This window comes from Haplochromis burtoni, unplaced genomic scaffold, assembly GCF_018398535.1.
Source record: "Haplochromis burtoni strain Fernald_Lab_line unplaced genomic scaffold, NCSU_Asbu1 Contig_45, whole genome shotgun sequence".
NCBI classification, from domain to species: domain Eukaryota; kingdom Metazoa; phylum Chordata; class Actinopteri; order Cichliformes; family Cichlidae; genus Haplochromis; species Haplochromis burtoni.
Window position 1 is genome coordinate 2572922 of NW_024582406.1, and position 27285 is coordinate 2600206.

Sequence of the window (27285 nt, forward strand, 5' to 3'; positions counted from 1 at the left end):
GGATTCAGTTGTCTGTTATAGTGTTACGATAAAATAATATTACTGATAATAGAACATCACAGAACATTACTACAAACCCAATTCCAATGAAGTTGGGATGTTGTGTAACATGTAAATAAAAACAGAATAAAATGATTTGCATTCCTTTTTTACCGATATTCAATTGAATACACTACAAAGAAAAGATATCCAAATTTCAAACTAATAAATAAAAGGTATCAAATTCACTCATTTTGAATTTGATACCTGCAACATGTTCCAATAAAGCTTGGACATGTTTACCACTGGGTTATATCACCTTTTCTTTTAACAACACTCAATAAGCGTCAATAAGAACTGAGGACACTAATTGTTAAAGCTGTGTAGGTGGAATTCTTTCCCATTCTTGGTTCATGTACAACTTCAGTTGCTCAACAGTCCGGGGTCTCCATCGTCATATTTTGCACTTCATAATGCGCCACACATGTTCAATGGGAGACGGGTCTGGACTGTAGGCAGGCCACTCTAGTACCTGACTCTTTTACTACAAAGCCACGCAGTCGTAACACATGCAGAATGTGGCTGTGCATTGTTCTGCTGAAATAAGCAGGGATTGCCCGGCTTGGATGGCAGCATATGTTGTACCTTTCAGCATTAATTGTGCCTTCACAGATGTTACCCATGCTATGAGCACTAACACCCCCCATACCATGTGGTCACCAGATATAATTTAACATGGTGTTAACAAATTAAATCAAATTTGTACTCACTTACCCTATACCAGATAAAAATAGCTTTGTAAGCATTTTCATTGGAGCAAGCACCACAGGACATTGTCTGAACACGAGTCATTCCACTAGGTGCCACCTGACAGAAAGCAAAGTAGGAGTACAAGGAGCTAGCATTATCTGCAGAAATAGCAATAAAGGCAAATAATACATTATGGAGTTACATGAAAACTAGAATGTAAGAACAACCTGTACACAAATTTAAATTCTAAATGTGTGTTAGATAGTTGCTATCCATGAATTTTAAAATGTACTGTTTTACAAAGAAAAGCAGAAAATTTTTTAGTGTGATAGCTCAAATTTGGGTATAAAAAGACAAACTCAGTTTTTGTGTGTTTCTCACTGAGAGAAGACTTTCGGTGATTTTGTCTGGAAAGTTCTCAGGTGGCAGGATTCCCAAGGCTGGCCGATTCACAAATGTACTCTGAAGAAAGACAAAAATATCTAGTACATGCAAATACGCAGAGTCTTGTTCAGACTGTTTCAAAAGGATGTTACATGTACTTACATATATGTCCTACTTGTTAAATCCCAAACCAAAACAAATATTAGAATTTACATTCACTTTAAAAATCATTTGTTGTTTTACACCTCACTTCTCCTCTGAGAACATACAGGAAGCTCAACATTAGACATAAGAATGATGAAAACACTCAGTGGACACATATGTTGGAGGTGTCACTTTCATGTTCCAGTCAGAATATTTACAATAAAACAAAAAACATATAGTGTAGTATTAAGTGGACACAGCACTGAAAAATAAAGGCATTAGACAACAATTCAACTCAGGGCTAAAGGACCATGATTCAAATCTCATTCTGTTTTTTGTTTGCTTTGCTTTCTAACACTTATTAATAAAAAAAAAAGCATAGCATTATTGAGGCACTGCAAATTATTTAATCCCAACACAGGTTATTCTATCTATATAACCATATGCTTAGCTAAAATTGTGATCTATGAGTTCTATGGAGGTAACTGTGCTTGAGATCATGGATGATGATTCTACACCAAAAAAATCATCATATGATCATTGTCCAGCTTGCTTACACACAGTGGCATTGTGAGGAAAGATTGTAACTGCTGTATGATGTCAGAACTGTGGTAGCTTAGCATAATTTACCCTAAACTGCTCTAATGGAAATCACAATTGTCTGTATAAAACACAGAATGCAATTTCTTTGACTACTGTATACTTAATCATTCACTGCAATGCCATCTGCTCCATATCTTTATTTTTCCTGATAAAAGAAACGAACTTACCAAATTGTTTGGATTGGTCATCACTTTGAGGAGAGCAGGGTGGTTGTAGCCTATAGGAGCACACAACAGGAGTGGTTTTACAAAGGAAGGTGCATTGCATACACCATTTCCTTCAAGTATGCTATTAAAATAAGTATTATTAGTTTTATTGGAAAGCATACAAGTAAACTACGTATATCCCTGTTCCGTTGGACAAACCACAGTGGAAATGCAAAGTAGCTCAGTGTATCAAAATTGACTCCAACAGTAATACAGTACAACAAGTCTAATGGCAGCAAAGTGACCACATATGTAATTGATCCAATTGTATCAAAAGAACCAGTAAACACCATAGTTATCTATGATTTGCCTTGCTTTAAAAAATAAAAAAGCAACATCATGATAGTTAATCAGTATTTGTCTGTTAAGCTCCTTGTTTGCACCAACAAGACTCTTGCCATATATGTAATACTGCCTTTAAAACCAGTTTTCAATTGAAAAACAGATATAGAGTACAGATGAGACACAGTAGTCCCCATTGCTTTTTAGACTTGAGTTCACTGGATGAAATGGAAAAACATTTGAAATCATAAATTATGACACAAAAAAATTTCATAACATTAGAAAAATTAATAATGAAAATACATTTTAAGCATGCAGCCATTCATCTACACCAGCGGTCCCCAACCCCCGGGCCTCGGACCGGTACCGGTCCGTGACTCGTTTGGTACTGGGCCGCGAGAGTTGAGGCTCAGGTGTGAAATGTATAGTTTTCAGGGTTTTTATCGGTTTTCAGCGTTATTTTGTTATCGTTTTTATCGTTTACTCGGTTTTCCTGGGTCTTTTCACGTGTGTTATGAATAAATTTTCTTTTTTTCGGTACCGGTACTAGTTTTATTTTGTTGTATTTATCCACAACACCTTAAAGGCCGGTCCATGAAAATATTGTCGGGCATAAACCGGTCCGTGGCGCAAAAAAGGTTGGGGACCGCTGATCTACACAGCCAGCTACATATAGTTTTTCCTGATGGATGTTAAGGTAGACTCCTTTACACACACACACACACACACACACACACACACACACACACACACACACACACACACAGAAAGAGTACAAACTGAGGTCTTATATGCAAATTATGTTTTTCATACTAACTTGTCTTAAGTACAAAACCATTGCACTTTACACTGAGTTAACATAGCCTGGTAGAATTTGTGATTTTTTTGGCCATTTTTCAGACAATATAAATTAAAATTCAAAAACGTCTTTCACTCATGGCTCATGGTTGGGTGAAACCATTTATTATCAAACCATAGTGTCTGCCCTTTTTCAATGACAGCTATGCAATATAAAATAACATTTGTTATGATTATAGATTTCATCCAAGTCTCACAATTCAACAATCTAAACTGAAGTTATTACATAAATATCTGTACTAACCAATTGGGATGGAAGAAATCTGAGTGTAGATATCCAGCATGCGGTTCCCATCCACATCCACTAGGTAGTTCCCTTTGCTCTCCTCATAGTTACAGAAAAAGTTGATGGCACCAGTATTCTGGGGAAAAACATGTTATGTATTAAAAACCTCACATGGTACTTACGATTAAGAGTATAAAGATATTCATAAATTATTCTCGAGTCTGGAATATGATAACAAAAAGTCTGTAAAGACAAAAGCAGCCAGTTATTTGCTATAAAAAACAGTGCAGTTTAACAAAACAGCACAGTTTAGCATATGTTTAGAAAATAAATTCAGCCTATTATGGTTCTTGAAGAGTCTTATGTTGAAGGTAAACATAACGCCTTCAATTCATTCTGCATTTGTAACCTTTTAACAGTCTTTCTAGCATGCTTCAAAGTTTCCTTGAAAATTATAAATAACTTTATTGTTACTACAATACAAACAATTAGAATAAAATTATATCAAAATCCACACACAAACACCTGCACAATATGAAGACATCACTTGCATAATGCCATCTCTGGTATCACTGAGCTTCAGATACGACAGAAGCACCATATAACCTTAAGAGTGGATGGTGCTAAAAAAAGAGGGAACAGCATATTGTGCTCCAGGAATTATTTATGTAGTTCACTGACTTAACATACTTACAGACCCAATCTACCAACACACACACAGAAGCATGGCATAGTCATTGTAGCTAGAGAAAAAGTATTACAATTTCAAGAGAATATGTATTACTATCAATTAATATTTAAAGGCAAACATGTTAGAATAAGCTGACAGAGCTCTCGTAGGACATCCTATCTGTATGTCATACTTAGATGCGGTTTTTGCTTATTTTTGCCTGAATACAATGAGCCATTTGAACATTTGAGGTCACCGTTTGTCTGACTGCCTTTCTAAAACATGTCTAGGTTTGTGTGTGTGTTCCACATTTTTGTTTGTAATGCTGAAAAGTTTCATACAATGATGAGTGTAGTTGTTGCCTCAGTGTCACTACATACTGTATCATGTTATTAAAATGCAATATACTAAAAAATGTTCAGTTATTAATGTACAAACATAATCAGTGAAATAATTTCCAAAAAAATATGCAACTCCTGAAAAAACACACGCACACAAAAAAAAGACCAGTTCACCAGTTTCCAATGCCAACTTTTGTTCAATAAATATTTTCTGCATATCCACCAAAAGCAGCCAGCTTGTTATAGCCTGAACATGATTAAATATTTTGCATATTGAAATTTGTTCAGGTATTTCTTTTAGATTACAAAGTTGCTGAACATCTTGCAAATGTGATGACTGCATAATTTTTGCCAGCGGTTGTAGGAGATCAGTATCCAGAACCAGTATCAACCGAAACAAGGCATTCAGTAAAAACAAATAAATAAACTCATATATAAAAGAATGGAGAAGTACTCTTGTTGTATTTATGCTGTTGTAGACAATCATGCTCAACTGTAAGTAGCAGAAACCACAAATACTAACACACACATCTCACCTGTATTTGTCCCAGTTGTTTCATCAGCTCCTAGAAATAGAAAGAGAGAGAAAAGCTTTTGATTGCAATAAATGTGTGTGTGTGTGTGGTGTGGTGTGTGTGTGTGGTGTGTGTGTACACCATTACTTGTGATCGTGGACCAGGGACTGTAGTTGTCATGGAGGGTCCATCGTAGTCAAACTCCACCTGTGTCTTTGCTGCTGCTTTGCTGACATATCTGCAACCTTGTGGAGAAACCACAAAAATGTTCATAAATGTGTGGGTGTGAGGGGTGTAATATTTGGTACTTATTTTGTGGTCATGTCCTGGTGTTTTACATGTGGTGCCAGCCATGATAGAAACAAATAAAGTGCTGGCAACTTTTCCTTTTTTGTTATGATTTTTTAAAGGCAAATATACTCTAATACTGTCCCTAACTATGTCCTCTGTCCTGGATAAGCTCAGGGCAGCTTGGGAGCAAATAAGGAAATTTATATTTTTCCATAGTTATATCTCAAACAACTATACAACAAAATCCATAGTATCTGCCCCGACCGTTACAGTGTCCTCTATCCCGGTAACTCTGACTCACAGTTGAAAAACAAGATAAGCCCAGAAACTAGTTCTTACTGGTTCTGGACAATTTGGGGTCATCTTTACTGAGCTAGCGGTTACAGCAACAAGTTCTGTGAACTGAAATAGCTCATCTCATGGATGACTAGGCTGTTAGTTGATCTACTATCAAACAAGCACAGATAAGGTTTAAAGCTCATATCAGTGCTCCGCTGGACATTTATGCCGACCGCTTATGAAGCAGTTGCAGGTGAACACTTTCTTGAGATAAATTTAGTTGCTCCAAAACACACATTTATGTATAGTTAGTCCACACGCTTGGGAACAGCAACACTTTTTTGTGATTTTGCTTCTGCACACAACCAGACTGGAATTAAAATTAACAAAATAAGTCTGTACTTCAATCACATCTTGAAGGGCAGAGCTTCAACTTTAAATCCACAGTTGTTGTAATGCATTAATTATTTATAGCCATATTATACAGTCTACACAGCTTCCTCTTTCACATTGTTTTACTATATAAAACAGCCTTTATGGAGACGCCTGTCACAAATCCAGTTTATCGGATAACGGCAGCTGTCTGTAGACAGATTTTGCCAATGCAATAGTGTCCCATGTGTAGTGAATAATTTACTCGTTACTCAGATTTACAATAGTATGTCTGGCTTCGTGGTTATGAACAGAAGACCTTTGACACACCACTCAGTCACTCATCTTGGAGAAGCACAAACATGTGTATTGATAAGGACATCCTCCTTCAGTTTAAACATTTACACTGATTATACAATGCTATTCTGCTTTCACTGCTTTACCCATGAGAGGTATTAAAATTGTATTTTCAGATGAGACATTTCAACTAAAAAAAAATCATCTGAAAATTCTTAAAGTCACTTTGAAATAAGCAATACATTCCTCACATGTCGAAAAGCTTAGCCTATTAGCTGTGGCACTAATATGGCTGGAAGAATAAGATTAATTTACACAATGGTCCAAACAGTTTTAAGACACTCTCCAACACTGGTAACACATCTTTACCTACTGAATGTTATATACTGACTGGAAAACAAGGATCTGGTGTAGTGCTAGATTTACCTGAAGCACTGAGCCACACGTTTTTCTGCAGAGAAAAAGCCAGCTGACGACTGATCAAGGAGGTTGCCATGGCAAAAAGCCACAGTCAAAAAGTGTGAGAGACAGGCAAAAACTGTGCTCAGCTTCTAACGTCTCCAAGTCACCTATAAAAACAAAGGAAAGAAAGAGGGAAAGGGGAAGAAGGGGGAAGGGGGGGTCAGAGAGAGCAGAGAGGTGCAAAAAAAGCAAACAAAAAAAAGCACATTAACTTTATTAAATAAACAAGAATGTGGCATCTGTCACAGCAGAGGAGTCAAAAGTGTAGGTTTTTTTTACAAAGTCCTTCTAGCAGCAAGTCTCATATCTATGCAATCTTGGATTAAATCCTGGGGTATTTTGAAGCCCCTATCTAAAAGAACGGAGAGAGAGCCACAACTCTTTACTTTAATAATCACCAGAACATAAAAACAAACACGGGGTAGAGAATGACCAATCAAAATAATTGCAAATGGCTTCAAATAGTTTGTGATTTTGAACCAAAATTAGGTTTTTCAGTGACTTCACATCCAGTGATGGGTGAGTATTCCCCTTTGTCCCTAAACTATGCTTCTTCTGTGGAAACCTGTGAAGCATTCTTTCCACACCCGACCATATTTAACTGAATTCTGTAGGACCCCAGCCTCGCTGTACACATATAAAAGTATTTTTTCCTTCTCCTTACCAAACCCCTCCCACACACACAAGTGTTTGTGTCGTTACTTCCAGTGCCACACTCTGCTTGACCTGTCTACAGTGTAACACATTCCAAAGCAATGTGTTACTGTAAACACATTACATTCTTCAGTAAAGTAGTAACATATTACGCATTAAATTTAGTAATTACATTACAGTTACAATTATGTGAATATGAGCTCTTGAGTTGTTTGCACACTACTGAATGGAAAAAAGAAAATCAAATATAAATGTTATTTTTAAGTCAAGCGACAGCACTGGAGTCACCGCTGACATCAGTCCAGTAAGCCCTGGAAAGTATGCTCAATAATAAGGCTGCAGGTCCAGATGGATTTCCAGCAAAGAATTCTGGCAGCAGTGTTCCACACAATGTAACAGGAAATATAAGAAAATGGCAGACTACCAACGAATATGAATTCTGCCAACATCTCCTGCTAAAACCAGGCAAAGACCCTGTTCTTCCCACCAGCTATTGTCCAATATCCCTTATCAAGGTTGACATGAAAATAATCTGCAAAGCTCTCTCAAAGAAATTAGAGAAGAAAACCTCCCTCATAATATATCCTGACCAAACTGGTTTCATAAAAGTCATCAACAAATACATGTAGATCACTTAATTTAATAGACTATTCGTGCAGTAAAAACATTGAAACCACAATATTGTCTCTAGATGCAGAAAAAGCGTTTGACAGAGTGAACTGGAAATTTTTATTTACACCTGCCTGCCCCTGCGGAGGTCCTTCTTGGGCTCTCATGGTCCACTAGATGTCTGTGGCCTGGATCTCTTCCATGCCTGCTTAATGTCCTGGGGGCTATGGCTACCCAGACCTACTATTAGGCAGTGGTGATTTACTGGGAACACTATATTATATTCATATAGTATTATTCAAGGGTGTTTGAGAGTTTGATGATGTTAAAATTTGGGCAAGCCCACTAACAGAAGAACTTTTTGTTAAAATATTTGTTACTTTTTTAAGGTAGAGAGTAGCACTTTAACTACTATGACAATAGTATTCTATGATAAAAAGAACTAAGGGTAGAGTGAGGCAAAGGCAGGGATGGCTGTATACACTTTCTCCTCATTCATCATGTGTTATGTAACACTGTCTGCAGGAACAGGAAAAATCCAGTTATCTGCTTTCACAGGCTAGGAAACCTTGGCGCTTGCACACTGCAAGCACAACATACAAAGACATGCATGCACAGACAGACGGTTTCTTGGCAACGCCTCATGAACTGGAAAAAACTGGTTTTGATTGTGAAAGTTACACAAGACTGCATCTTCATATGCCAAGGGGGAGAAGAAGTTCACAGTTTGCACTGTAATAAGCTGAAATCTGAACTCAACAGGAATTCAGCAGCACTACTGTCAAATGAAATAGTTAAAATCATATGGACTTTAGTTGTGGATTATTAATTTATGATGAGGCCCCATTCATAATAATGCTAAGTAAAAGTAATTATGGGAAGTTTTACTTTCCTGGGTTACTGAGACAAACAAACATGTTTAAAGTTGTTCAGAAATATCTCCTTTGAGCACTTGATGCAATCGAGGCTGTTAACAAGTGGTTCAGATGCTCTTTAAACACTGTAACTGTTCATTTACTTTCCTAGTCAAGCGCTGTGCAGGTGTTGTTCACATAAAAGTAAAATACATGACTATCACAGGTTCATGTTGTTCAGCCATTGCTATTTCCCAGTGACAAGAACCAAGTTAAAATGCAACTGACATTACCACCCTGTCACTATGGCAACAGCCCAGGCGCTAAATGAATATAAAGACACATTTGTATGTTTCTTGTTTCCACTGAGTAAGATCACAGAAGTGGGGCATATAATATTTCTCCTCATAGTTGACAAATTTTGACAAATTTATGCCATGCAACAATCACTTTAAGTTTAATTAGCATTTGTTGAACATGAAAACCATATTGATCAGATTGATTTTATTTATAAAGCCTGCTTACATATGGAGAATCCCAGATCCAATGAACTCTATGAAACAATCATTTGTTAAAAATTCTTCCATGAATTTTTAACAAACATAAAAACATAAAAAGCCATAAGGGTGTTCTACTTTATTCTGGGGAACAAATGATTTTGTCAGAAAAATTAAATCATAGAACAAGAGTAGCAGGTGTTTGACATGCTTCCAACTGTGACGTCTGCCTTCTGTGTATGCATGTCTGTGTCTGTGTCTGTGCCTCTGTGTGTGTGTGTGTGTGTGTGTGTGTGTGTGTGTGTGTGTGTGTGTGTGTGTGTGTGTGTGTGTGTGTGTGTGTCAACGATAGGGTTTTAAACCAGTGACCAGTGATCAGTAGAGTGAAGATATTTGCCCTGGTCATTATTTTAAAAACCTGCACAAGCAAACTGGGAAACATATACACTATGTACTGTTGGATGATTTCAACTCTGTGAATATCCATTCATTTTTCTATATAGGTCAATGTATTTTTCCCTTTCTGTATCCAAAATGTAAATTAGCACTAATGTTGTTCAGAGCTTTGGTGGCAGAAACCAGTGTTAATCCTGTTAATGCCGCAGTAATATCAGGTAATGGAAGTGTGAGCAAACCTTTTTGTTTATGCATTTTTTTTAAAGAATGGGAGTGGTGATTCTATATGAGATATTTTTGGTCCCACTCAGTAGTAAAATTAAAGTTCAATTCAATTTTATTTTATTTATAATAACAACAACAGTCGCCTCAAGGTGCTTAATATTGTAAGGTGAAGACCTTAATTGTTCTACAATAAACCTATAGGAAGGAGTAATATGTGTGCAATAAAATGTGCAGTAAAATCCAAACAAAGTACCAAAACACTGCACAACAAATCAATAAAATAATTTTATAAAAGGCAATGAAAAAAGTTAAACGCTGAGTTATTCAGAGTCAAACGCAGAGGAATAAAAAAAAAAAAAAAGAGTTTTAAAACAGGCAGTAATTGGGCCATCCTAACATGGGCAATGAGCTCATTCCACAAATTCGGGATAATACCTGAAAAAACTTGTTCATCCAGGTTTTAAGGACTCCTACAGATGGAGTCAGTGGTGCTGATGCATTAAAGGTCTTAAAACTGATCAAATATTCAAAAATGAACAGGGAGCCAGTGGAGGGACAATGGGATGTGTTTATGCTTGTGAGTACCAGTTAAGAGAAAAACTGCAGCATTTTGGACTGACCAAAGAAAACATTGCAACATAAAGTGCATTATAATAGTCCAATTGCATTGTGATCAGAGCATGAAGGAGATGCTCAAAAACTTAAAATAATAATGTGGATTTGGTTCTGGATATTGGACTAAAGTGATAAATGCTTTAATGAAAGAATCTATCTTATCTAGTTTAAAATTACAGTCTTGTTTCACACCAAGGTTTGTTACTGTGAGTTTAGCTGCAGAGGACCAAGTCCAAGAGAGGAGCAGCACAGGCACTGCTAGGTCAGAACATAATGACATCATAAAGCTTTCCATGTTTTCATCCATCTCCCCTAAACCATTACTGGAGTGTTTAAGGGAGACATTTCTTTTTATAGGCATGCGTGCCAGGCACATAGAAATGTGGAATGCCATCTTTTAAAAAATTAAAAAAAAAAAAAATCAATGCCAGGCACTGAAGGTAAAGAGAAAAAAGGATTAGCCAGAGAACTGATCTTTGTGGGACTCCATATGACATAGATCACCAAGATGGTAAGAAGGTTCTATGTGTTAAAAGAACCTAAACCACTCTAAGGCTATACCTTTAAGGCCCACATAGTGTTTTAATGAACCATGAGTGTGGTCTATTGTGTCTAAAGCAGCAGAGCACAAGAAGGTCAAAGTCACTTAAAAAGTAGTAAAAGATCATTAAGAATTCATAAAAATACAGATTTTGTGCTTAAGACGATTTTAAAACCAGTTTGGGAAACATCCAGAAACACAATCTAATGTTTAAGAGTACAGTTTTCTCTTAAATATTTGAAAGAAAAGGGAGCTTCAAAATAGGTTTTTAAATCAGAGAATATACTGCTGGAGTTGTTTGAAATAAGTAGGCACGACATCAAGTGAGACTGCTGTTAATGGTTACCAAGAAGAGAACTCCAGCAGAACCAGACTCCGGGAGGGACAGCTATCCGTTGTGACTAGCAGGAACCAGCTATGTTAAAAATGAACTCTGCCAAAATTATTTCAAGACTACATCAATGACTCATCCAGGAGGTTACAAAAGAACCCAGAGAAACATCTAAAGAACTAGACGTCTCAGTTGGGTCATAATTTAACAATAAGAAACAGTTCAGTCATCAGCTTAAACCCTGAAGGGTTATGCAGACAATGATCCAAAGGTCACCAGAATGTCCACCTGTGCATGGAAGTAAAAGCAAGATATGTAAAACAGAGCTACTATGAATCAGGCCCTAAAGCTGCACGACTATTGGCAAGACGTTTAAAAAAACAACAGGCAGAAACAACAGTCAACAAATTGTATAATTCTAAGACAGAACAAATGACACATAACCTAGAAGAGATAGAAAGTATCTTTACCGATTATTATAAGGACCTGTATCTACAAAATGCACCTACTAATAATGGCCTAAATGATATTAAAACATTTTTAGACTCCTTAGATCTACCCTCTATTGGAACAATACAAAATGATCGCATGACGGCACCAATAACGATAGAGGAGATTCAGAAAGCGAATGGAAAATTACGTACAAACAAGGCACCAGGCAGTGATGGGTTTCCTGCCGAATGGTACAAGAAATGTGGAAAAGAATTGATACCCAAAACCAAAAAAACAAAGAGAATACTGCCAAAATTACAGGCCTATATCGGTGTTGAATGTTGAATATAAAATCTATACTACAATCCTATCAAATCGGCTCCAGTCGTTTATACCAGACCTGATAGATGAGGACCAAGCAGGTTTTGTCAAAAATAGACAGGCACAAGACAATATTAGAAGGACCCTACACATCATAAACCAAATACATAAAGACAAGATACCGGCTGCATTGATAAGTTTAGACGCAGAAAAAGCCTTCGATCGAGTCAGCTGGGACTTCCTGTACCTAACCATGGCAAAGTTCGGGTTCACTACGAAATCAATCCAATGTATTAAATCTCTCTATGACAAACCGACTGCAAGACTAAAAGTTAACGGCTCATTGACAAAGACATTCCAACTAGAGAGAGGAACTAGACAGGGTTGCTGTTTAAGTCCAACCTTATTTGCCTTGTATATTGAGCCATTGGCACAAATGATTAGACAAGACGCCCTAATAACAGGAATAGAAATCAATAGACAAGAGCATGTAATTAGTCTGTTTGCTGATGACGTGTTGATAGCCCTCAAAAACCCCACAAACTCTTTTATGCAGCTTACAGAAATGTTAGGAAAATTTGGTACGCTTTCTGGCTACAAAGTAAATATACTTAAAACTCAAGTTCTAATGTTTAATTGTATACCAACTCAAAATCTTAAGGAATGGGAAATAAAGTGGGAGGCAAAAACCCTTAAATATTTAGGTATAAATATAACCAAAAACTATGCCAAACTATATCAAAGTAACTATGGACATATAAATAACAGGATAAGGCAGGATATGGAAAGATGGAATACATATCCGTTAGGATTTAGTGACAGGATAAATGTGATAAAGATGAATATCTTACCACGATTGCTATATTTATTCCTCTCTCTTCCGATAAGCATACCTCAAACCCAATTCTCAGAATGGGATAAGTATATATCTAGATTTGTCTGGGAAGGCAAGCGGCCAAGGGTACGATACACTACTTTACAGCTTACTAAGGAGAAAGGAGGAATGTCGCTTCCTAATTTAAAAGAATATTTTCGTGCTGCACAGATACGCCAGATAACATATTGGTGTAGTGATGATTACGGGGCTCGCTGGAAGGATGTGGAGCTCTCCACACTCAATGTCCCAATCCAAACAAACATGGGTATGAAAAAGACCCCTGAATACGTAACTAAAGACCAAGATAGGAACCCGATAATATCCTTTACATTAAATGTATGGTATGATACAGTAAGGGAGTTCAGGATTGGCAAAGAGCTTGGTTTGCTAAAATGGATAGCCTTCGATGAAGAATTTAGACCAGGAAAATTGGATCTTGGTTTTAAAAATTGGAATGAAAAGGGAATCACAGCAATTTGTTTATTAATCAAAAAAGGAGAAATTAAAAGTTTTGAAGAATTAAAACGGGAATACAACTTAAAAAACAAGGATTTTTTCAGATACTTACAGGTGAGAGATTACTTTAATAAAAACATAAAAATAGAGGAAGACAAAATCCATCCTATTATAAAAATAATTATACTGGCATATAAAAGTGTTATTCCAAAAACAGTGTCTACCCTATACAAATGTTTGATGGAATCAAGACAGGAATCAACTGTATATGTTAAAGTAAAATGGGAAAGAGAGCTGAGTGAAGAAATCACTGAGAGGGTGTGGTATGAAACATGGAAAGAACATAAGAATACAACTCACTCATTGAGGTGGAGAGAATTCATCTGGAAAAATCAAATTCGCTATTTTATTACACCTAAGATTAAAAATAAACAAACCAATACACAACAACAATGTTGGAGGCTGTGTGGATGGGATGAACCAGACCATACACACATTTTCTGGAAATGCAGAAAAATTCACACTTTCTGGGTTAAAATTCACTCAGCTCTCTGTGATATATTAGGTTATATTATTCCTAGAACCTGCCTTGTTTTGTATCTAGGGTACTTGGAAGGTACTGTAGATGTAAAGGATCGTTACCTGGCTAAGATTCTCCTTTTGGCAGCAAAGAAGGCCATCACCAAAAACTGGCTTAAGACAGAAACACCAGGAAAGCAGCAGTGGGTAGCAATTGTGGAGGACATTATGGAGATGGAGAACCTTACATATAAACTGAAATTAAAGGAAGAACGCTTTTTGAAGGACTGGGGAAAATGGTTGACGTACAACGGAAGGGGAAAAAAGACTGAACTGAATGAAGATGAGCATACAAGAAGAAAAAAAAAGTGAAATGAACGATGGAAATGTTTGACACCACAGGCATGTTTCCTTTTTTTTCTTTTGTTTTACTTTATCTTATTTTTCTAATTATTATTCTATATGTATCTATATTTTTATACATATATATTTGTTTGTTTCTTTTTCTTTCTAATTTCACCGTCTTGAGTTTGTGACTCTTTGTATTCTGTTATTCTGAAGAAACTGTATGCGTAATGGACAGGTGAGTTGTTCAAATAAATAAAATAAAAAGTTAAAAAAAAAAAAAAAAAAGAATGTCCACCTGTGAAGCGTACGAAAACCCACCAAAAAACAAAACCAAATCAATGGTGGCAGGGCTGATAGGGTGACAGTTGCTGAGAAACAGATCCAACGTGCTATAGACCAGGCATAAGAAAGGTTTTTGGAACTGGAAAATATGGAATTACAGTAACTCAATATAAGTAACAAATGATTACAATTTTCAGCACTGCTTAACAACCTCTGCAGATCTAGATGAATTTTAATGGTTACTATGAAGGTACTACAGCTAAGGTTTATAAAACAACTTTCACCACATCATTAAGATGAGAACAGATAGAAAAAATGCAAACACTTTATTTTCAGTTACATTTAATTATGCCTGTTTTCATGAGGCTTCTGGTTAGTTTCACATGTGAGGACAGTTTAAAGCATCTAGGTTGTTTTGACAGTAATTTATTGAGTAAGAAGAAAAATAAAGGAGTGAAGAAAACCAAAAAAAACCTAACTGTTCTCCAGAACATCTGAATTATATTTACAGTTTTTGTGTGATTGTTTGTTTGTTTTGCCTAAACCTGCAGCATTTCTGCCCTGTCTTTAAACAAACTGAACTTACTTTGACAACAAATCTGTTGTGTAATCAGCTGTGCGGTGGTACTATTGAATACAGCAGCTAAGAAATCCAAAGCACAGCTACTAACACTGAATGTATCTAATGAAACTGTAAATATATGAAATGTTTTTGTTCTGAGTGCCTAAAATACTACATAAGGCTGTGGTATGAATTCTGAAACAGAACAAGGACCTCTGTGAATTCTGAAGTCAGTATACACCTACTCACAAAAAGATACATCCTCTGATTAAGGTAAATACCAACTGTCACATCCATGTTAGCATCAACAACAAAGTAAATGTTACTGTTAACTGCACCGCCTCCAAATATCATGTAAATTTGTATTTTAATCTCTGCATGCCGCCACAGTGGTGGTGTACAAAGGATTGTTTTAATACTTGGATGAAAATGCAATCGATGGAGTCTAGTCTAGTGGGCTTAAGACTTTTGCACAGCAATGTATACAATATAGATTATAGCTATGGGCTAGAGTCCCAAGAAACTTAACTTAACATTCTCTGCAGATTCTCTGCTGACACCTTATTCCCTCCTCTGCACCACAAACCATCTCTGCCTAGCCTCACTAGCTTTCTCTCCAAAATGCTTGACCTGAGTTGTCCTTCTGATATACCCATCTTGGTCATTCTCAGGGAAATTCTTAGCATCTTCAAATCTGCTACCCCCAGTTCTGCCTCCTGTTATTTTGTTGCCACCGTCTTTAAACCATATATCATAGCATATCTCACTCCCATCTTGTAAACTTTCCCTTTAAATCTTGCTGGAATCCCTCTGTCACAAATCATCCCTTACACTTGTCTCCGCCCACTCCATCATGCCTGAAATCTCCTCTTCATCTCACTTGTGCACTGTCTATAGTTTCACTATGCTAGTATTCTATTTGTAAATCAAGATCTTCAAAATTCAAAATGTTAACCCATTGAGAGAACAGCTCGACACTATGTTATGTAAAAAAAGGCCATGCAAACCAACTGTGTTAAGTACTTAAGAAATCAGAGGGCATTAATGTTTGGAGGTTCCAAGTCATTCCATGTCAAATCATCCAAGCCTTCTGCTCAACCTTCTGGTGTGTTAGTCGACTTTCAGACCTCTGCAAGCTGTTTAAACACAAATATCTCAAAGACTCTTAAAGAAAAAAAGGCCTTAAATTGGGATCCCCCCACTGACATGACCGCTGTTGCACCGGGAAAACCTCCACCCGCCCCACTCCTGCTAAACAGTTGACAACAGATTTAAAAGCGACAGGACTCGGTGCTGCTGAATCTTTGATTCTATTTATTGTTTGCTGAGTTTTACTTATTTTATATGCTGGAATATGCAGAAAATAGGTTTAAATATTAAACTAATGTCTTAAGTGAAAGACTGCTGCATATAATTTCATATTTGCTTAATGCAAAGTGCATAAAGTTAAAAGATTAAAACTCATAAAACAATTTTTTAAAAGAGACTTTTTCCATTTGAGCCAATTTTATATGATGGATTATGCATAAGAAATAGAACTGGGCTGAAAGGTCTATTGCTTTATTACGTATTCAGGTTGTGTATCATGTTTTTTAAAAGTAACTAAGTAATAAGTAACTAATTACTTTTGAAAAAGTAATCAGTAAAGTAACAAGACTGGAGAAGTAATCATTAAATAATTATATCCACGCTGCAACACAGTGTGGATATAACTTTCCACACTGTGTGAACTGAAAGTAGTTGACTGTAGTATGCAAGTGGCAAGTGGAACTGAACAGCAAGATTGACAGGCAAGCAGACTATAAATTTCAAAGCATTACACTACAGAGAACCAGTTTTCTACAAGAACCGGTTCCTGATTGCCATCCGTAGTTTCCAATTGTTTTAAAGGTGCAGCAAACCTAAGCTGAAAAAATAAGCTAATATCCATTCTCCTATTTCCTTCCCAAAGTTCTAGCTAAAGCAGTAGCATGAGAATTAAATCCTTAAATGCTTTAAATATTTAGTGCACCTTATAGATGGGGCTGGAGCAGTCTTAAAAAAAAGAAAGAAAGGAAAATCAAGTGGGAGGAAAACCCCCCCAAACTGTCAATGATGATACTGAGCTGTTTAAATTAAGCCTAGTTTCAACTGCATTCTGAGATGATAACAGAGTTTTCATGCTTTCTTAATTAAGGGGTGTAAACAAAAACGTACGCAAACATGTAGTAATGCTAACAATGTCTACATTGCAATTAGGGATGGGGCTAGAAGTTGCCTTGTCTAGGCAACAACAGGGTCTCCTGTATTCACAAAGCTTCCTAATACCAAAATAGCTTCTAGAGATATGAAAGCACACTGAAATGTCATTCTCTCACTCGTTTTCCCTGGACTGAGACCAAAGAAGTCCAAAATGATGCATGATTTTAGAAAAAAACAAAAACAAATAAACAATACGGTTTAATACGCAAAATATTCAACCTTAAAAGTTGAGAGGTGCTGTGAAGAAAAAAAAAAAAAAAAAAGACTACACAGTCTGTAATTAATTACAGACTACACAGTGGCTCATTCAGAGGAAGAAATGATGTTGACCTGCTGACTTTATAAACCATTACAAAATCATTACAATTATGTCATACACTCACAGCTGATTGATAAACCAGCAACCATAAAGCCAGTCTATATATAACTGCAGAAAGAAGCCATAATGCAATCACGCACATGCATTATTACACGCATTGCAATCTATTTTGTGATCTCATTCGAGAGGCAGCGAGCACCTAACGCAGTAACACAAGGCTGAAATGAAAGTGATCATCACCATCACCCTCTCCTCTTTGTGTTGTTCATTGAGCCCCTGAGACAATTAATAAGGTAGCAAAGTTGTTGTTTTCCTGATGGAGCCAGAAACAGAGTTTTTACAGAGTTATGGCTTTCTTTGGAAAACTGTCAGGTTACAAAATCAATATATGAAAAACACAGGCTTTGACATTAAAATGTATTGACTCAAGGAACAGCTACAGCTTCAATCTCTGTTGGGATGCTGAATTACTTAACTACCCAACAAAACTTTCACAAGCCAATCACAATCCCTTATCCTATTAAATAAAATCAAACTTGCAAAGATGGAACCTTATACCATTTTTAAATCTAAACACAAAGATTATCGCTGTCAACATGAATATCCTCCCCTGCCTTTCATACATCCCTTGAATCCTAACGGTAGACATAAGCGGTAATCAATTTAGCAATTGGGACAAATGGATTATCTGGCAGGGAAAGAAACCTAGAATCAGTTTCAGCGTGTTGCAGCTGGGAAAAGAAAGAAGGGATGGCTCTACCATGCTGAAGAAGCTACTACCTTGCAGCACAATCAATTCCTCTACTCCATTGGTGCTGTGGAGATCAGGGAAATTATTTTACTGCTATTGTTAATAATCATCATCATCATCACCATTGCACTAATAATATAATCTACAGTATTGATATTGCATTCAGATGTTTAAACATATTGGCACCCAATTAGCCTTTATTACAGGTGCAGTAATAAACTTCCACTTTAAACTGTTGAGTTGAATCTATAAGCTTAAATGCTTTTGAATGCTTGTTATAATCTTAAGTGTGTATGTGCTGATTTTGTTGATTCTGACTACACTCTGTGCAAAAGTCAGGCTGACAGGAAATTGCAGGTTTGCAGAGCGTGCTTTTACAGAAGTGCAACGGGTGATATGAGAGAGCATTTAAGGACGACACACACACACACACACACACACACACACACACACACACACACACACACACACACACACACACACTCAGTTAGAGAGAATCATTTATAAGTCATTGTCATTGTGGTTTTGAGAGGTTAATCATGTTGACTTGTAACTGCGGGTTGGAGAAGCAGTAGTCAAAAGGTTGACAGGAAACATCTGCCATGAAGATAGACACAATGTTCCTTTTCAAACTGTGTTAAAAGTCATTGTGGTTTTGAATTGACGTATGCATATATTGTATCTGATGACGCATGAGGGGGCGTCATTAAATTCAAGCCCTGATGGTATAAAATATATGCTTATGCTTTGATTAGTCGGAGATCAGCGCTGTCTGCGAACGGAGCTGGTCCCCCCACCCGTGTATTTCATTAAAATCAATTGTTTGACCAAGTTCTGGACCATGGTTGTTTGTACTCTCCTTCCTCAATATTTGAACCTTAACAGTGCAATAAAGACTACAAAGTTTAATGGAAGGAAACTACTAACTGAAACTTGAATCCTTACTTAGGACCTATATGTCATTCACACAAAAGGGTAAATTTCATAGCCTTTTCTTTTTACAGGATGCAGTTTGGAGCAAAACTATTTTTTAAAATATCTTTAATTGCAGAACTATTACGTCCAGAATCATACTCCTGTAAATTTAACAACATCAGAATGAGAGTTCCAAAAAATTAAAAAACCTTGCTTTGAATAAAACTTTAACTAAAGGGATATGTAAACTATACAATACGCTCTCCTTTGCTAACAATGACAATACTTCATTTGTCAAAGAGAAATGGGAGTCTGAGGTGGGGGTTAGACGATCAGAGCAAGCCTGGGGTAGTATTGGCAAATGCCAATGGTCTTCAACTAACATCTGACTTGGAGAAAGCATTGTTGGAAGACCGTGATGACACATTTCAAAACCCTACATCAAGACAAATATAAGAACCCAAATGTTCAATGTCGGAGACACTGCAGTTTTTATAAGGCTGGAAGATAATTTGTCTTTTACTCATTCACAGGTGGAAAACCTTTCTGGGTTATGTCAGATTCAGACACTTCAAGTGTCAAATCTGAAACTGTGACTTCACATATAAAATAATGACTTTTCTTGGTCGTATTTGCCAATCCAACAGATAACAGTATCATGTCTTTGACAGTGATCTTTGTCCCTGCAGTGTCACCCTCTGAGCTAGAAACAACCTGGAAACTGGAAAAACATAAACACATTGTGGTAGAACTTTGTATAATAATGTGTGGTGGAAACTTTTTGTACCATTTCTGACTGACGCTGTTCTTAAATAAAGAATTTCAAACAAACAAACAAATAAAGTAAAATGTTAAAATGGACCCTCAAACAGGCAGGCAGTGCTCTCGCATCCATGTTCCAGTTAAAACCTGTGCAGCAGCATTTTGCAAAAGCTGAAGACGAAACAGAAAGAAGTGACTAACCACAACATGCAACAGACGATACTAAATATCATCTGCATAACATCGGAAAGCAATTTTGTGCTTTCTTAGAATGGAACAGAGGAGCAGCAGATACTTCTTATTCCTATGGAAGTAAGGATGAACTTAGTTTTTAACACACCACTTCAGCATTGATTACGTTTCCTAAATAAGTAATGGGATTTTGATTTATGTTTTGTTATTCATATATATATATATATATATACACACACACATATAAAAACAATGATACAACCAATATATGTATATCGTTCAGGTTTACTGTTTCTATATACCAAAAATTTAAGACCAGATTACATTTTAATATGTCCCGATTCATAAAAGTGATTTACCTGCTTTTATTTTATTGACAGAATGCACATCAGATTTTTGAGCAATCCCAATTTAAAGAAATTATTAAGGAAAAACATCAGAGGAACTTTTTTTTTTTCAGCTACTCGTTCGTACATAAAATGTTACACAGACATAACGCGATTATGTTTTCTCTGTTTATCATTGTGATACAAACCTGGGCCAATAATCTATAAAATAAAACATTTAAACTCCTTACTTCAGTTATACAGCAAGTATTTATCTAAGAACAACCAGAACAAAATAAATTTGTTAATATAGTGTCTCGTGTCGGTAATGATAGCGAGTAACACCTTATTTTATATATCGTTATTCTGATAACCTTTAAATTCGTTCATGTCGCAGTACATGTTTGATGCTTTTAGGAGTCGCTGTGAAGAGTCCTGATTTGAATACATGTAAACAAGGTATTGATTACACGGCCGCCCTTTGCTGCAGACTGGAGTTGCCATAAACCAGGACAATAAAGACAGTATGTGTGTGCTATTGGCATTCCGCTCTTCTGAAAAATCTGGATCCCACTGGTTCTGGCTGGTTCACACAGAGATTAGAGGTTCATGAATCGTAATAGGCTGGCCAACCAAACTAGTAATATGTTAAAATGAGACAGACGTTTCATTAAAAGCTATCCAGTCGAGGCTGCTGCGGGCTGCTGCAGATCCCAGTGCACTGACGTTTAACAGACCTGACAGAATCACGATGTGCCAGCTCCACAGCGATTGTGATCTCATCTAAGCTACCCATGTGAAAATGATAAAGGCTTTGAGAACACTTACTGATGATCCAGTGACAACAGCAAGATCCACACGCAAAACTGCCGGCACCACTGCTGTTGCAAAGAAGCAGTCTCCTCGATTTCTGCAAAGCCAGAGACTCCGCCCACCCTGACAACATCATCCACCAGGAGCGAGGGCTGCTCCGTACAAGAGGAGGGGCTTATTGTCAGTCCGAGAGAGAGAGAGAGAGACCTTGTTTTTTCAATCTAAAGGTACGCTGAGGTGTGTGTTACAAGACAATTATACATTTCGTTGAAATGAAAAATCCCAACAGGATAATTAATTATTGTTTTCAGTGAAAAAAAAAAAAAAAAAGCTTTCTGAGATCGACGAGATTGGCTGCTATTTAACAGCCAATCAAAAGAGTCTCTGCTGGCACGAGAGTGGGAAAAGGCGTGGAAACGGAAGGACACTGGCATTAATTTATTAATCATCACTGTGTCTTTTTATTGTCTTGTCACGGCAACAATTGGGTGTTGTGTGACTAGGAGAATGAAGTATGTAGCCTAAAGCGCTTTGAGTGCTTCTTCTGGCGTACTGCAGCATAAATAAATAGTGTAAATAAAAGTATATAATTGAGCAAAAAAGCTTGACGTTTTTTGAAGAGCTGAGTTTTGACAAGCTTCTTTAAAAAGTCTTCCTTCCTTTTGAGTTTTGTCACTTCTGTTGTGATTTTGTTCAGCCGTGTTTTGCTTTTCCCAGCTGTCTCCACTTCCCTAATCACCCTTTTGTGTACCGGTGTATATATAGTCGCTGTCTCTTTTTGTCCCCTGTCAGAGTATCAGTTCTGACAGAGAATAACAACAACAGTCCTCCACGCACTTTATATTGTGTGGTAAAGACCTTACAGTTATACCAAGGAAACCCCAATAATCAGATGGCCCCAAATGAGCAAGCACTTGGTGATAGTGGGAAGGAAAAACTACAGGAAGAAATCTTCAGCAGAACCAGGCTCAGGGAGGGGCAGCTGTCTGCTGGGGGTGAGGAGAGGGAGATGGGAGAAAAAGAAACAATTTGGAAGACATTAATAATAACCAATTATTCAATTCAGAGTGGTATATAAAAACAGAAAACTTTTTTTTTTTTTTTTTTTTAAAAAGCTGACCCTTTGGAGGAGCTAATCTCGATGTGGTTCCAGTTTAACTCAGGAGCAGTCTGTTTATGGGGTGAATGTGATCTGACTTCAGTTTGAACCAACCAACATTGCAAGTCTGAGCTAACAAAAAAAAAAACAACTTGTGGCAATGTACTATAGATATGAAAAGGTCTGTATGGGCTAGCACTTAGCTGTAAAATGAATGGAAATTCTCCATGTTCTCCAGTAATCCAGAACACAGAACCGTATTCCTGACAGAAGCAAAAGCAAAAGAGTAGGTTTACAAATTGTTAGTGAGACTTGGTTTGATGTATTGTTGCCCCTGGCCCAATGCACTTTGGCCCAATGCACTTTTGCCCAATGAGTGGACTGAACATTCTCATGTGGTTAGTAGTGACACATTGTGGTTGGCTTACAGTTCACCTGGATTCTCTGTCCGAAAAGAAACCAAATCACAGGAAAAAAGCTTATATGTTTACAAACTCATCAACTGATTCGGACCAGCGTAAACAAGAGACAAGGCTGAGGTGGTCTGGACATGTATCGAGGATGGAGAGTAAATAGAGTGAATGGAGTTGCCAGGCAGCAGACCACAGAGAACATTCATGGATGTAATGAAGGATGGCATGTAGATTGTTGTTGTAACAGAGTAGGAAGATGGAGGCAGATGATCTGCTTTGGCAACCTCTAAAGGTAGCACCTGAAAGAACGTCTGCCCATCTTTATGTCTGAGAAACTCAGCCTCTCTAAGATTTTTTTCATAATACCCAGTCATGTTACTGACATGCTGCCAGTTAACTGAATTAGTTCCAAAATTATCCTCCAACTGTTTTTAGCATCACTTAGGCCTAGACTAGGCTGTATACAACTGGCTGTAAAATCAAGTAGCCATTCCTGTTATTATTTGAAATCTGCAGTCTGAGGTGCGTAGCTGTCACATTGCAATGTAAGTTCTTTTCACCCAGCAGAGTACACTGGGTGATTAAAAAAAAAAAAAAAAAAAGAGCTACACAAATCTTCACAGACCCTCACACTCACTGATAATTTATGTCACCCAGACCTGAGCGGATTTTCTGGTGCAGAACATATAATCCCAGTTTTTATTTGCTTTTCCAGACTTTTGTACCCTTGTCTCATCACTTGGAGCGATGATAAATTAGTCCAAAGTATTTCTGAGCGATCACTTACAAAGAATTTGAAGATGGAAAAGAAAAAAAAAAGAATTTGAAGATGGGTGTGGAGTAGTACAGTTAGCTCTAGAAGGACTCTTGTAGAGCTCCAGCGAGCCATAGATGTTTTACTTTACCTCTTATTAATTTCATTCTCTTTCTTCTTTTCATTGACTTTAACTTATTACTCTGTCTGTGACACAGTTAAGACTCGGGTTGAATTACAAATGATCAAGAATCATTAACATGACTACTGCGTTTAATGATCAACTCCCAACTGAACAGAGAAAGACTAAAAATCAGACAGTTAATCAGAAATTACCTGAACCCTGGACATGTGGTGACAGAAGTTACAACGAAAGAATTTCTGTGCTCAAAAACACCAACAAGAACAAACGAAAAAGATTCCAAACACATCAAACATCTAGACGGTGATGTAATCACATCAAGTTTTCAAGACTTTTTTCAATATAGAAACTTATTTTTGCATTAGAATTGTAACAAAAAACCCAAAACAAAAACAATAAAATTAATCTTCATTTCATTTAAATGCAAAGCAGCAGAACAATAATTATTATTAAGTATAAGTGCAATTAGTTTTTAATCTTCATTCCAACCATTCTTTACTCTTTACAGTAAACCTTCCACCAGCACCGGGCTCAAAGCAACTAAGAAAACATCCAGCTAAATTTAGGGGTTTGACTTTTGTTCTTGCAGAGGCAAAACCACCATGTCATGTTTGCCAGTGATTTATGTCGTTTTATATTGGTAGGGTTGAAGATAAGTGTTGTGACATTAGCTAAATTTCTGTTTCAATAAAGCATCAATAGTGCATCTACCATAAACCTTAGTAAATTATTTTTGTACAATTCATTTAAAAATGTGTCCCCAAAGTAATAGCTGGAAAAATAACCATTTCCTCTCCTGTCACCTAATTTTAATAATAAAATAATAAAACACAAAACCTCTTCATAAATGATTATTTGATGCGCTACTTTAGAGTCAAGGAAAACAATCCATTTTGTAAGTAGTAGAAAATGCATACAGTATGTTCAAGTAGCCCGTAAGTAAGAGTAAGACATAAGATACAGGCAACCAGTGAAACTGAAAAAACAAAGCACCCTAACCCCGATTGTCCCTCTGATATAGTACTTACATTTTAAGGATAATATTTTGGAGAGAAGAGTATTTTCCCTCATACAGTGAATACCTGAGGCAAAGCTTCTCTGTGGCAGAAGCCCACTTTTTGCTCAGGTTCCATTATTGTGTAAAAAGTAGTTTTCTAGTGTAGTGTTTACACTTTTGCTTGGCAAGTGAAAGTTTGCTGGTTCAATTCCAGCTGGACACACATATACCCTTTGAGACTGAGTCAGGAAAGGCATCTGGCATACATCGCTCTGTAGCAACCCCTTGTGGTAAGAGATGAGTCAAAAGTACATTTTGTGAATAAAAACGGGAACATCTCACATGTCCCATAATCAGATTCTGCTTCACAAAGCTCTGGCTAATGTACACTATGTTTGTTAATAGGGTAAATGTTTCTATAGAAAAGATTGTTTATTGTTGTAAAATTCAACTTGACTCTTACTGTATGTTAATGCGCACATGAATGTTTGAAGGCAATATATCAGTTGGTATTTTACATATGCATATCATGCATATCATTTGCTTCAACCATTCACAGTAAGGGGGTCAAAACTAACTTTAAGCTGCTTGATTTCCAGAGTTCTAAGAAATATTTTGTTTAAAATCTGAAACGAAATCTATAATATGGCTGCTCCTCTGCTCTGTAATCCAACACCAGATGAATCAGCTCACAGAAACTCCAGCTCGTCCCCCGTTTGATAGAAAAATCTACACTAAAACGTTATAATCAACTGACAGGTAGCACCGATGACTGCCTCAGCTGATCATAATTCAATGCACCTACATCTGATGAAAAACACTCAACAGTCATTTTGAATTTGATGACAGCAACATAACTTGGAATTTGGCACAGGTTCATACTGAGTAGCATCCCAGCTTCTTTTAACAAAATCTGTAAATGTCTGGGAAACGAGGAGGCTTGACCTTTGGGAGACGAGAGCTGCCCTATTCTTGTCTGAAAGAAGAGTATCTGCTCAACAGTCCTGGGGTTGTCTTTGCTGTATTTTCTGTTTGTTCTGAACTGTTTGGAATGCTAGCCACAGAGATATTCTCAAATTGCTCCATAATTTTAGAGTAAAGCTGTTTTTTGCAGATTGGTGAACCTCTGTCCATGTTTACTTCAGAGAAACTTTGTCAATCTAAGAAGCTCTTTTCATACCCAGTCATGCTACTGAATTGTTGTCAGTTAATTACTGCAGTTGCAAGTTATCCTGCTTTGTGTCACTTTTCCAGACTTTTGTTGCCCTATCTCAGCTTGAGACACGTTGCTGCCATTACATTTAAAATGAGCTAGCATTTTTCTTGAAATGATATATTCTCAGTTCAAACATTTGACATGTTTTCTGTGTTCTGAGTTTGAGATTTGCAAATCATTGCATTCTGTTTTTATTTACATTTTACACAGTAACTTTTTTTAAAGCATCTTTTAGGCTGGTTGCTCTAAGATGGTTAGAAAACCTGCAGAAACAGTCATCCTATCTTGTGCTCCCTTCTGCCTCTTGGCCTTCAGGGTGCATCTCTTCTGAGGCTTCCAAGTCATCGATCTCAGAAGACGACTTCAGGTTTTTCTCTGGTACCAAATCGCCTGAGGTGTGATGTGGCGTCTCTGGTGTAGGTGGAGAGATCGGAGGGTTGATGCTGCTGCCGATCCCAGTAGGATTTTCCTCCTGGAATGTTGCCTCAGCCTGTGTGCAGCTGGTTTCAGTCGAATCTGTGCTCGCGCCTGCACGTCGAAATAACTTCTGACCTGTGGCACAAGGCAAGTGTGATGTACAACACAAATCAGTACCTGCTGATTTCATGAAAACACTAAACTGGTCAAGATATAAACCTGTAAGCTCTCTAACGATGAAAAGTAGATCTTTCAAAGAGAAGAAGCTATTCTTTAAGAGAGAAATGGACTAAATATGGGGTCCATGAAATCATGGTCATGTGGATTTACTTTTCGAGGTGAAACTTTCAAAAACTAATGAAAGCATTCAGTGACAAAAATATAAACCAAAATAATAGAAACAACAAAGATTACCATGACATGCAAACTTGTGGGTTTGCTCATCAAAATGCTCTCAGAATGAAAAAGTCATCTTGTATCTATTTTTATCCAGACAGTGCTGTGAAGCTTTCAGCGCCTCTGCTAGATTTCGATCGCTTCCTCAAAGTCCTTTTTCCGGCTCTTGTACTTGTGCCCCTGCTATGCTTTCTGGATGTTCTCCACTGTGTCCAAATGGTGACATAGGAGACATGAATTTGTATATCATGTTGGACAAAGCTTGTGATGGTATGGCTGTTTAATGCACTAAGCTGGTATACAATGCCATGAAGAGGGTAAAACATCCTCTTCTTTTTGCCGCTTGAAAGTATG

The 27285-nt window shown here is 37.1% G+C and overlaps 2 protein-coding genes across 3 annotated transcripts in view; both read right to left on the reverse strand.

Moving 5' to 3' along the window:
- The window catches only part of abat (4-aminobutyrate aminotransferase), a 33295-nt gene extending 11661 nt beyond the window's left edge, over positions 1-21634 (reverse strand). The window contains exons 1-8 of the mRNA XM_005926761.3: positions 21513-21634; positions 6624-6766; positions 5106-5203; positions 4980-5009; positions 3451-3568; positions 2028-2077; positions 1111-1191; positions 754-846 (exon numbers count right to left, since the gene is read on the reverse strand). Coding sequence (XP_005926823.1) covers positions 754-846; positions 1111-1191; positions 2028-2077; positions 3451-3568; positions 4980-5009; positions 5106-5203; positions 6624-6693 — 540 coding nt within the window. The 5' untranslated portion in view covers positions 6694-6766; positions 21513-21634. The remainder of the gene's footprint in view (positions 1-753; positions 847-1110; positions 1192-2027; positions 2078-3450; positions 3569-4979; positions 5010-5105; positions 5204-6623; positions 6767-21512) is intronic.
- A 2384-nt stretch (positions 21635-24018) lies between these two features.
- Positions 24019-27285, reverse strand: part of pdxdc1 (pyridoxal-dependent decarboxylase domain containing 1) — a 37169-nt gene continuing 33902 nt past the window's right edge. For both annotated transcript variants that reach the window (XM_005926762.3, XM_005926764.3), the window contains one exon: positions 24019-26670. In XM_005926762.3, coding sequence (XP_005926824.1) covers positions 26399-26670 — 272 coding nt within the window. In that variant the 3' untranslated portion in view covers positions 24019-26398. The remainder of the gene's footprint in view (positions 26671-27285) is intronic.